The sequence below is a fragment of the Mustelus asterias genome, unplaced genomic scaffold (assembly GCF_964213995.1).
Source record: "Mustelus asterias unplaced genomic scaffold, sMusAst1.hap1.1 HAP1_SCAFFOLD_1743, whole genome shotgun sequence".
In the NCBI taxonomy this organism is placed as follows: domain Eukaryota; kingdom Metazoa; phylum Chordata; class Chondrichthyes; order Carcharhiniformes; family Triakidae; genus Mustelus; species Mustelus asterias.
The window spans coordinates 1-12,628 of NW_027591688.1; the positions used below are offsets into that span (position 1 = coordinate 1).

At 47.5% G+C, this 12,628-nt stretch overlaps 1 protein-coding gene across 1 annotated transcript in view; it reads left to right on the forward strand.

Annotated features, from left to right (window-relative positions):
* Positions 1-4,564: 4,564 nt before the first annotated feature.
* tbk1 (TANK-binding kinase 1) overlaps positions 4,565-12,628 on the forward strand; it is a 63,479-nt gene continuing 55,415 nt past the window's right edge. Inside the window, exons 1-2 of the mRNA XM_078206733.1 lie at positions 4,565-4,969; positions 8,805-8,945. Of these exons, the coding sequence (XP_078062859.1) occupies positions 4,883-4,969; positions 8,805-8,945 (228 nt within the window). The 5' untranslated portion in view covers positions 4,565-4,882. The remainder of the gene's footprint in view (positions 4,970-8,804; positions 8,946-12,628) is intronic.

A 12,628-nucleotide genomic window follows, 5' to 3' on the forward strand; every position in this document is an offset into this window, starting at 1 on the left:
CCTGGAGCTGTGAAGCAGCAGTGCTAACCGCTGTGCCACCATGATTGAAAGTTTTCTGCTATTTGTTGTGCATCAGTTAAGGGATTAATCAAGGTTGTGGGAAAGATGCCCGTCTCCCAGTGACAGGGATTTACCCAGTCACGTTCCATTCGTCGGCTAGTTGGTGATCAGCATTGCCTTGTCTGGCTCATATAACAGAGGGTACCGGAACCATCACGGTCTCTTCAAGCAGAAAATTTGCAACTCTTATCAGCTTCATCGCACTGTTTAGTTATTCAGACACGTTGTTAAGAGTTAATCTCAGTGTTGCCACGTTTGGCTAAATCTTGCAAGGCTCACATGATCGAATTGTTTCCCTGGTGAGGTGGCACAGTGGTTAGCACTGCTGCCTCACAGCGCCAGGGAGCCAGGTTTGACTCCGCACAGACAGTGACCCAAGCCAGGAATCGAACCCAGGTCCCTGGCGCTGTGAGGCAGCAGTGCTAACCACTGTGCCACTGTGCAATTCAGAGTGATTCAAACGTGATTACTCTAAAGACTTTACTGTGGATCCTTTGCATAATAATCTGAACCAAGTGATGTGTTTTTTCGGAAGGTTTAGTTTCACCCAGTATCGCCTAGGGAATAAAGGTTCATCAGATCTATATCTTGTAACTTCTACAATTTTAGTCATTCTGAACTACCAAATAGTAATCATTGTGAAAATAGCTGTAAAACTATACATGCAAACTAACTTTTAATGTCAACCATAACATATTTCGGTTTGCTAACCCTCAACAGTTGCCCTGAAGTCCCCAGGAATGGAAGATTAAACCCCAGGAAACCCAGGCGAAAGGTTGTTTCAGAAATAGTTTTTGTCCATTTTCTTTGAACACTTCCATTAAATTTATTGAGGATGAGGGTAAAAAATATTTGACTGACCTTCAGGTGTCACCCAGTTGGCTTTCAAACTGGCATTCTAGAATCCCTCCAGTGCTGAAGGAACCTGCACTAACAACAATTCCCAGCCCCTATCCCTGTAACACAATGTATTTACCCTGCTAATCCCACTGACACTAAAAGGCAATTTTAGCACGGCCAACCAACCTAACCCGCACACCTTTAGAACGTGGGAGGAAACTGGAGCACCCGGAGGAAACCCACGCAGACATGGGGAGAATGTGCAGACTCCACACAGACAGTGACCCGAGGGTGGAATTGAATCCGGGCCCCTGGCGCTGCGAGGCAGCGGTGCTAACCACTGTGCCACCCCGTTGGAAGGTGACAGACCGTGAGGACAAACATGCTGGGCGACCAATGGTGGTGGGAGTGAGAGGTCGGGACGGTTGAAGATAATGTGATGTGTGGAGCGGAAAGTGATAAGCCTGTAATCTGGTCACACCATTGTACTGTGTCACACCATTGTACTGTGTGTCACACACAAACTGCAGAGGAACTGCTTTCCCCAGAATGTCCCTGTTCAGTATAAAGAGACAATTTAGTGACATGGATTAGACCAAGGGCCGCACTGCCTCAGGACTCGCTGGATAGATAGCGAACTCCAGAGAGACTTCGAAGTGGGCTGGTTTCCCATTGCCTTTTCAGTCCAGTTGAATTACTGGTATTCATTACAATGAACTCTGGAATACTGAAAGTGCTGTCTCAGCCAATCAGTAATATTTTCCACAGGGTTGTGTTTTTCTGCAGAGAGAGAGATAGCTGCCAGCGGCTGGGAGTGGCCGGGGGGGGGGGGGGGGGGGGGGTACTTTTGATTAAAAAGTGCTCAGCCTAATGTATCCTATTTCCTGGAAGCCCGATTGGCTCATCACCCTGATTTCCTGAGGTAGCTGAGGCCTTGTGCCCCTTTTTATTAAACATTTCTTTTGTCTCCCGTTTTAATTTTTACTCCATCCAAAGCCCATGCTGGGAGTGGAGCGGGCAAACCCAAATCCATTCCCTGCTTGCTCCAAAAACCAAATTCAAAATCCAGTTGCATCCAATTCATGGTCCCCACAAGAGAGACAAACAAGATCCAAGCTGACAAGATAAGGCATTACACCCTGCCTTGGGCTTGATCTGATGCTTGATCTTAGCCAAAGGGCCATTCAAAATGCACTGTTTACATTCTCTAACTTCAGACTAATTCAGCATTCTTAGAGTTTGACAAATTGCCAAAGAAAGCTATTTGCCAGTCAAGCACGTGCCAGCTTTAAAAGAGCTATTCATCTAGTCCCAATCATAGAATCCCTACAGTGCAGAAGGAGGCCATTTGGCCCATCGAGTCTGCACCGACAACAATCCCACGCAGGCCCTATCCCCGCAACCCTACGTATTTACCCTGCTAATCCCACTGATTCCAAGGGGCAATTTAGCGTGGCCAATCAACCTAAGCCACGCATCTTTGGAGTGTGGGAAGAAACCGGAGCACCCGGAGGAAACCCACGCAGACAGGTGGAGAATGTGCAAACTCCACACAGACAGTCACCCAAGGCCGGAATTGAACCCGGGTCCCTGGCGCTGTGAGGCAGCAGTGCTAATCACTGTGGCTGTATAATACTGTGGCTACAGTAAGGAGTCTAACAACACCAGGTTAAAGTCCAACAGGTTTATTTGGTAGCAAACGCCACTAGCTTTCGGAGCGTTGCTCCTTCGTCAGGTGAGTGGGCCACTCACCTGACAAAGGAGCAGCGCTCCGAAAGCGAGTGGCGTTTGCTACCATATAGACCTGTTGGACTTTAACCTGGTGTTGTTAGACTCCTTAGTGTGTTTACCCCAGTCCAACGCCGGCATTTCCATATCATAATTCTGTGGCTACCAGAGCAGGTCAGGGGCTGGGAATTCTGCACAGAACAACTCGCCTCCGGACTCTCCAAAGCCTCTCCACCATTCACAAAAGCACCAAGTCGGGATGAGTGTGGCGCCAACACTCAAGAAACTCTATGCCATCCAGGATGAAGCAAACCAGCCTGGTCAGTACTCCATCCACAAACATTCACTCCCTCCACCAACGACTCACGGTGGCAGCAGTCTATGAGATGCAGAAACTCACCCAAAGTCCTCAAGCAGCATCTTCCAAAGTGACAATCATTACCACCTAGGACAGAGGCAGCAGACACGGCCACCTGGAAGCTCCCCTCCAAGCCAGCCACCATTCTGACTTGGAAGTACATCACTGGCACTGGGCCCAAATCCTGGAACTCTCTCCTTAACAGCACTGCAGGTCTACCTAGACATGGACTGCAGCAGTTCAAGAAGGCAGCTCACCACCTCCATCTCAAGGGCAATTATCAATGGGCAATAAATGCACAGTATTAACATAAGAACTAGGAGCAGGAGTAGGCCATCTGGCCCCTCGAGCCTGCTCCACCATTCAATAAGATCATGCCTGATCTTTTCGTGGACTCAGCTCCACTTACCCGCCCGCTCGCCATAACCCTTAATTCCTTTACTGTTCAAAAATTTATCTATCCTTGCCTTAAAAACATTCAATGAGGTATCCTCAACTGCTTCACTGGGCAGGGAATTCCACAGATTCACAGCCCTTTGTGTGAAGAAGTTCCTCCTCAACTCAGTCCTAAATCTGCATAGAGGCCAGACTGTACACAGTACTTCAAGTGTAGTCCAACCAACTTCTCCATACCATTAAAATAAGAACAAAATTTTGCAGATGCTGGAAATTTGAATTAAAAACCAAGTGTTGGAAAAACTCAGCGGGTCTGGCAGCATCTGTGGTAAGAAACAGGGTTAACATTGAGTCGAACATGATTCTTCCTTGGAACAGTTCTGAAGAAGTCATTTTTGACACAAAACATGAACTCTGTTCCTCGCTCCACAGATGCTGTCAGGCCTGCTGAGTTTTTACAGCACTTTCTGATTTTATTTTTCAATAGCATTACCTCACTGAGGCATAAAAGCTGAATCTGAATACAAAGACAACCTCTAAACTAAACCTTTGTAGGTTTGAAATTTTCCCCTCTACATTCACCAGTTAATTTTAAGTTCTAGGCAAAGAGTTCAGCATGCAAGTGTGAGTACCTAACAAGTTTGTAGCTTCCATTGTGTTCTTAATACTGAGTTGTTTGGGCATCTGATGTTCTACCATAAACGGTGGCAGAGAGACAATCCATTGTGACTTTTAAAAGGGCGACAAATAAATATTTTAAGAAGAAAAATTTGATAAACGGCGGCATGGTGGCACAGTGGTGGGCGGCACGATGGTTAGCACTCACAGCGTCAGGTACCCGGGTTCGATTCCTGGCTTGGGTGACTATCTGTGTGGAGTTTGCACGTTCTCCCCGTGTCTGCCTGGGTTTTCTCCCACACTCCAAAGATGTGCAGGTTAGGTGGATTGGCCATGCTAAATTGTCCATTAGTGTCAGGGGGATTAGCTAGGGGGAGGTTACGTGAATAGGGCCTGGATGGGATTGTTGTCGGTGCAGGCTCGATGGGACAAATGACGACCTCCTGCACTGTCGCGATCCTGTGCTTTTATGAAAGTGGATGGAGCTATGATCCAGTTGAATGCTGGCACCGTTCTCAAGAGGCAGCATGACTTTTCCTGTTTCTGAGTTAACACGGATAAATTGGGCCCATTAATCCTGAAACAATCATGCTGCACTGTAAACCTTCAGTCAAAATGTACCATTTCAAAGTGCAAAATGAGAATCACACTGACCCTGGTAACTCCTCGTTCAAGGGTAACATCGCTGGGCAAATGACTGCCTCCTGAAAGGAGTTGATGTGGGGGAAATCCCGGTACCTAGCCCGAGGAAGCTTTTGAGAAGTGATTTAAGAGATTTCCAGCAGCTGGGACTGAGTAATGTTGAATCCGAGCTTCAAATCTTTCCTGTGCTTTCTCTGTAGCTTTCCAGATAGAAGGGACTTGAATTGAAACGTTTCCACCATGCAGAGCACAGCCAATTACCTGTGGCTCATCTCTGACATCCTCGGGCAAGGAGCCACCGCTAATGTGTACCGTGGACGACACAAGGTGAGTTATCCTAGTTCACTCCTAGGCCACCACCCTTTGATGTTAACTCTGTTTTTTCCCCTCCCCTGGAGCTGCCTGACTTGCTGAGTATTGTAAGAAGTCTCACAACACCAGGTTAAAGTCCAACAGGTTTATTTGGTAGCACAAGCTTTCGGAGTGTCACTCCTTCTTCAGGTGAGTCACCCGATGAAGGAGCAGCGCTCCGAAAGCTTGTGCTACCAAATAAACCTGTTGGACTTTAACCTGGTGTTGTGAGACTTCTTACTGTGCCCACCCCAGTCCAACACCGGCATCTCCACATCATGGCTGAGTATTACCAGCATTTTCTGTGTTTATTTGTGTGTTTCATCGGCAATGTGGGGTTAGCGCTTTTTTTTCAACCAAGGTTAATTTTTTTATTATTCATTCGTGGGACATGGGTGTCGTTGACTGGCCCAGCATTTATTGCCCATCCCTAGTTGCCCTTGAACTGAGTGGCTTGCTAGGCCATGTCAGAGGGCAGTTGAGAGTCAATCACATTGCTGTGGCGCTGGAGTCACATGCAGGCCAGACCAGGTAAGGACAGCAGATTTCCTTCCCTAAAGAACATTAGTGAATCAGATGGGTTTTTTACAACAATGGTTTCAACAAAGAACAATACAGCACAGGATCAGGCCCTTCGGCCCTCCAAGCCCGTGCCGCTCCCTGGTCCATACTAGACCATTCTTTTGTATCCCTCCATTCCCACTCCGTTTCATGGTCATCAGTAGATTCTTAATTCCAGATATTTTTGTTGAACTCAAATTCCACCATCTGCCGTGGCGGGATTCGAACCCAGGTCCCCAGAACATTAGCTGAGTTTCTGGGCTAATAACCTAGCGATAATACCACTAGGCCATCGCCTCCCCAGACAGCATTCCAAAATAAAACTCTCTGTTCTTGCCTTCAACTTAATTCATATCTGTCAAAATGGCCTTTTCATAACTTTTTTTTGTTGCGTTTGGATTGTATTTCTTGTACAGAATTAACAGTGGGATCGCCTAGACTGATTTTGATTGTCTGAGGGAGTTGGGCAAATTGTGCCAATTTTTAACTTTTCTTTATTGGCTCTGGTTTCTTCTCTCCCAAGAGTTTACAGCTTCGGGACTCATGGGTGTTAGAAAGGAAGTAATCAGGATGCAGCAGGGCGGCACAGTGGTTAGCGCAGCTGCCTCACAATGTTAGGTACCTGGGGTCAATTCCTGCCTCGGGTGACTGTGTGGAGTTTGCACGTTCTCCCCATGTCTGTGTTGGTTTCCCCCGGGTGCTCCGGTTTCCTCCCACACTCCAAAGATGTGCTGGTTAGGTTAATAGAATCCATAGAATCATAGAATAGAATCCCTACAGTGCAGAAGGTGGCCATTCGGCCCATCGAGCTTGCACCGACAACAATCCCAGCCAGGCCCTATTCCTGTAATTCCACACATTTACCCTGATAATCCCTCCTGACACTAAGGGTCAATTTAGCATGGCCAATTAACCTAACCTGCGCATCTTAGGACTGTGGGAGGAAACCGGAGCACCCAGAGGAAACCCATGCAGACACGGGGAGAACGTGCAAACTCCACACAGACAGTGACCCAAGCGGGAATCGAACCCGGGTCCCTGGTGCTGTGAGGCACTGTGCCACCATGCCGCCATTGATTGGCCATGCTAAATTGCCCCTTAGAGTCCCAAGATGTGTGGGTTTGGGGATTAGTGGGGTAAACACGTGGGGTAACGGCAATAGGGCCTGGGTGGGATGCTCTGTCGGTGCTAACTCGATGGGCCGACTGGCCTCCATCTGCACTGTAGTTATTCTATGGTAATGAGGCGGGCAGGCTTGGTGAATGAGCTGAGCCATCACTTCTCCATCATGATGATCAGCCATGATCAAAATGAATGGCGGAACAGACTCGAAGGGCCGAAAGGCCCACTCCTGCTTCTAGTTTCTATGTAACTCCCATGTGTGGAAGGACATCGCTGGGATCCTTGGAAACGGCACGCCATCTTTTTAATACATCCAGCGCCAACCAGTTGAATTTAAGTAATCCCTCTTCTCCGGCCACAGTGCTGCCTCTCCTGCGTTTTATCAACCGGATGCCATTGCGAGCGCGCTCAGTGGTGGCAGAGATTGGCCTGTGAAAGCTTGAGGACTGGGCATTACGAGTTTGAAATATGAGACTGAGATTAGACTGAGTACAGAAAGCACTGTGGTTTCCAAAGACCAGCCCCTGAAGCTGACACTCTGTCGCTGTTTCCTCTGCTGCAGTCTTCATCAGGAAGGGACTGCTTTCCTGTCAGTGGGAGGTTTTTAAACCACTTCATTACTTCTCACCCTCTCAAAATCTTTCACGTTTGACTGAAAATCACGTGGAAGTTACGAATGGTCTTATCATGTGATTAAAATGGCGAACCATTCCAGTCTTTCATTCATTCAAGAGTTATCTTGCTTCATTATTGATGTTAGCTTGGCTCAAGCTTTAAGCCAAGTCTTTATCCAATGTTTCGTGTCAACAGTCAAAGATCCCATAACGGTATTCAGAGAATAATGCAAAATCCATGTGGGCACAGTGGTTAACACTGCTGCCTCACAGCGCCAGGGACCCGGGTTCGATTCCCGGCTTGGGTCACTGTCTGTGTGGAGTTTGCACGTTCTCCCCGTGTCTGCGTGGGTTTCCTCCGGGTGCTCTGGTTTCCTCCCACAGTCCGAAAGACGTGCTGGTTAGGTGCATTGACCCGAACAGGCGCCAGAGTGTGGCGACTAGGGGAATTTCACAGTAACTTCATTGCAGTGTTACTGTAAGCCTTACTTGTGACTAATACACTTTAATTTTATTTTATTAAAATTCTCCTTGTGTTCAGGTTAATGTTTCTCCTTAGGACGGCACAGTGACACTGTGGTTAGCACTGCTGCCTCACAGTGCCAGGGACCCGGGTTTGATTTCAGCCTTGGGTCACTGTCTGTGCAGAGTCTGCGTGTTCTCCCTGTGACTGCGTGGGTTTCTTCTGGGTGCCCCTGTTTCCTCCCACAGTCCGAAAGATGTGCTGGTTAGGTGCATTGGCCATGATAAATTCTCCCTCAGCGTACCCGAACAGGCACCTGAGTGTGGCGACTAGGGGGATTTCCACAGTAACTTCATTGCAGTGTTACTGTAAGCCTTACTTGTGACTAATACACTTTAATTTTATTTTATTAAAATTCTCCTTGTGTTCAGGTTAATGTTTCTCCTTAGGACGGCACAGTGACACTGTGGTTAGCACTGCTGCCTCACAGTGCCAGGGACCCGGGTTTGATTTCAGCCTTGGGTCACTGTCTGTGCAGAGTCTGCGTGTTCTCCCTGTGACTGCGTGGGTTTCTTCTGGGTGCCCCTGTTTCCTCCCACAGTCCGAAAGATGTGCTGGTTAGGTGCATTGGCCATGATAAATTCTCCCTCAGCGTACCCGAACAGGCACCTGAGTGTGGCGACTAGGGGGATTTCCACAGTAACTTCATTGCAGTGTTAATGTAAGACGACTTGTGACACTAATAAAATAAACTTTAAACTTTCACCTAATGCCACAAGTGAAAAATAATCGCACATGTTGACTTCTCAACCATCTCCTTGCTATTTGTTCATGTTGCTGACACACTGAGGAAAGATGGGTGGGGAGGCTCGAGTGGAACGTGAATGTTGGCAGGGACTGCCTGGGCCGAATGGCCCTTTTCTGGGCTGTGTGTCCTATGTGTTGACTATCACGTTTGCCTACACCAGTGACCATACCTCAAGAAGTAACGCACCTTGAGTCATCTTGCCAAGATATCGCTGTGCATAACTATTGTGTAATTTTTTCACAGAAAACAGGTGACCTGTATGCTGTTAAAGTATTTAACCACCTCAGCTTCCTGCGGCCACTTGAGGTGCAGATGCGGGAGTTTGAGATCCTTCGAAGATTGAATCATAGAAATATAGTCGAACTCTTTGCAGTGGAAGAGGAGGTATAGAAATCACACTGTTTTATTCTTTGCACTTTTGAAACTGATTACAAAGATCTTTGCTTTTTAAGTAAAAATGTCCTATTTCCTATGCATGATTTAAATAAACTTTTCCCCTAATTTTGTGTTGCATCAGTGATGCTCCTTTCCTTATTTGCTTTGAGGTAGTATTGTGGGTCTGTCTTGCCTGTAGTATTTTATTAGTAAGTACATTTAGTGCTTTGTTTTATTTTATTCGTTTGTGGTTTGTGGGATGTGGGCGTCGCTGGCTGGCCAGCATTTATTGTCCATCACTGGTTGCCCTTGGAGGGCAGTTGAGAATCAACCACATTGCTGTGGCTCTGGAGTCACATGTAGGCCAGACCAGGGTAAGGACACCAGTGAACCAGGTGGGTTTTTCCAACAATTGACAATGGTTTCACGGTCATCAGTAGATTCCTAATTCCAGATTTTTTGTTACTGAATTCAAATCCCACCATCTGCCGTGGCGGGATTCGAACCCAGGTCCGCAGAACATTAGCTGAGTTTCTGGATTAATAGTCTATCGATAATACCACTAGGCCATCGCCTCCCCTACTTCATTGAAAAGTTGTAAAGCTGAGTTCTTAGCACTCATCCCCTTTACACGTGGGATTAGTTTTCTACCCGTTTCTGTCCCCTTTCTAATTGGTAGCACAGTGATTAGCACTGCTATCTCACAGCGCCAGATTCCCGGCTTGGGTCACTGTCTGTGCGGAGTCTGCACGTTCTCCCCGTGTCTGCGTGGGTTTCCTCCCACAGTCTGAAAGATGTGCTGGTCAGGTGCATTGGCCATGCTAAATTCTCCCTCAGTGTACCCGAACAGGTGCTGGAGTGTGGCGACTAGGGGACTTTCACAGTAACTTAATTGCAGTGTTAATGTAAGCCTACTTGTGACACTAATAAATAAACTTTAAAAAACGAACTCTTTGTGAGCCCTTATCACAATTTGACTTATGCACTGTGTGCACCAAAGAAATGAATCCCTTGACAGGAATCTGAAACTGGGCAAAGTGAAAGTGATACTAACTGCACTCGCACAGTGATCCAGGCTGGCTCATTCATGCTGAATCATGTTTGTAACTTTAAACTGGAGCATGGCCTCTCTCTCTCTCTCTCTCCGCCCCATCTCTATCTCTGCGACATTTGATCACTCAGCTGGAATGCTGGTTTGCAGCTTCACTGTAATCTGTTCACAATCCTGGCTGCTGGACCGCAGCCAGCCTAGCAGAAACACTCCCACCGCCACCCTGCTCCCCAGAAAGGACTGGAGAATCTCAAATTGTTCTTCAGGGCAGAGATTGATTAGGGGTCAGCGGGTTCATAAGAAAAAGCAATTTCCACTGGCAGGGGAGTCACTAACCAGAGGCCACAGATTTATGATAATTGGTAAACTTCAGATGAGGGATGAGAAGGATTTTTCATAGAATCCCTACAGTGCAGAAGGAGGCCATTCGGCCCATCGAGTCCGCACCGACCGCAATCCCACCTGGCCCTATCCCCATAACCCTGTGCGTTTACCTTAGCTTGTCCCTCTGACACTAAGGGTCAATTTAGCGTGGCCAATCCACCTTACCCGCACGCCTTTCGGACTGTGGGAGGAAACCGGAGCACCCGGGGGAAACCCACGCAGACACGGCGAGAACATGAAAACTGCACACAGACAGTGACCCAAACAGGGAATCGAACCCGGGTCCCTGGCGCTGCGAGGCAGCAGTGCTGACCACCGTGCTGCCCCTATTGCCCCCTACTCTTTATCGAGTGTGTTCTGATGTGGAATGTACTGCCGGCAAGAGCACTGGAAACAGATTGTCCGAATTTTCAAAAAGATTTTGGATATATTCAAAAGAGGGGGAAAAAGAGCAGGGGAATGGGAGGAATTGGATACCTCTTTGGAAGAGCCAGCTCAGGCACGATGGGCTGAATGGCCTCCTGTGCTCAGTGAATCTATGAAAAAGCCGTCACTCACCCTGCCCATCTTTAGCACGAGTGCTGAATCATTGCCATTAATCCCATTTTTGGTCCCTTCAGCGTTGCTCTCGGCTGAAGGGCCTCTTTCTGTGCTGTAAAACTTTATATTCGTGGCAAGCCCGTCTTTCTAAAAAGCCTTCGTGTCCTTCAGTAGAGTGTGTGCTGACTGTCACAGCAGTTGATTGGCCAACAGGCAGTTAATGGTGAACAACGCTGGATCTCACAGCTTTCACTATCCAGACGCATTCTCTGTCCAATCAAGGGCAAGGATAATTAAAACGGTGGCGCAGTGGTCAGCACTGCTGCTTCACAGCGCCAGAGATCTGGGTTCGTTTCCCGGCTTGGCTCACTGTCTGTGTGAAGTTTGCACATTCTCCCCGTGTCTGCCTGCGTTTCCTCCGGGTGCTCTGGTTTCCTCACACACTCCAAAGATATGCGGGTTAGGTGGATTGGCCATGCTAAATTCTCCCTTAGTGTCAGGGAGACTAGCTAGGGTAAATGCATGGGGTTCTGGGGATGGGGTCGGGGTGGGATTGTGGTCGGTGCTGACTCGAATGGCCTCCTGCACTGTAGGATTCTATGATTTTATTTTTTTTACTATGCTTCCTTTCTTGCTACTTCCATCAAGGCAGCTAATTTTTTTGAGTTTGAGAAAGGGTAGTTGGAGATGGGCATTCTCTCTCACGTGGACATCAGCCTGCGTGTCACCCATCGCCTGGTTTGGCCTACGAACCAATGCTGTTGAGCGGGCTGCGGCCACTGCCTTGTGTGAGCAGCTATGTGGAGCCACTGGTGAGAATGTGGACAGTTATCTGTCTAGCTACGGAGTGGAATGCAGCTGAGTCCTGCAGAAGTGGCACGCACGCACCCCTACTTTGCTGTGATTCTGACATCCATCCCCCATCTCTCCTTATTAACTCCGGAATTTTCTTTCACAAAGTTCGACGCAATTTTATTATTACTCTTCCTTCTACATCGAGATGAAAATGAACTTAACAAAAAAAACCCCAGTACAGGGACCACAAAAGCCAGGGAGTTAGAGGTGCCCTCTTTTTCATGAGGTATTATACAAAGGTTCCCTCAGATTCCATGGCACTATTTGAAAAAGAGTAGGCCAGTTCTCCCTGCTGTCCTGACCAACATTCATCCTTCAGCTGAGATCACTGACAAATTGCTTTATTTCATTGTGGGAGCTTGCTGTGTTTCTTTACATTACAGCAACGACTACACTTGAAAACTGGCTGCAAAAACTCCCCCCCCCTTTCTGACAATGCGATAGATGCTGTATAATTAGACATTCTTTTGTTATAGAACATGTGTGTGTGTTGCATTGCACTGGTTCTGTGTATGAAGTTGATGCTCCACTCTTCCCTGGCAGTCTGGACTCTGCCCACTTAGTCCATGTTGATTATCAGCAGCCTGATTTACTTTCCTCTGTCCAGCTCCTCCCTCCAAAGTGGCACCTGATAGCTGTCAATTATACTTTGCTGCCCTTACACATTTCAATTGCTGCACCTTTCACTCTTTCTGTAATTGTTGAAGCCTCCCTTGCAGCTGTCCCAGGATAGGAAATGCCTTTGCAAACTGTTCCATACTTCCTTGGCTCCGTTTTTTGCTATGGCAGTGTCCGTTGTTTCAATATTTTCACCAGATGTGTACATCCTTTATCAGGATGTTTTTGTAATTCCTGGTGATTT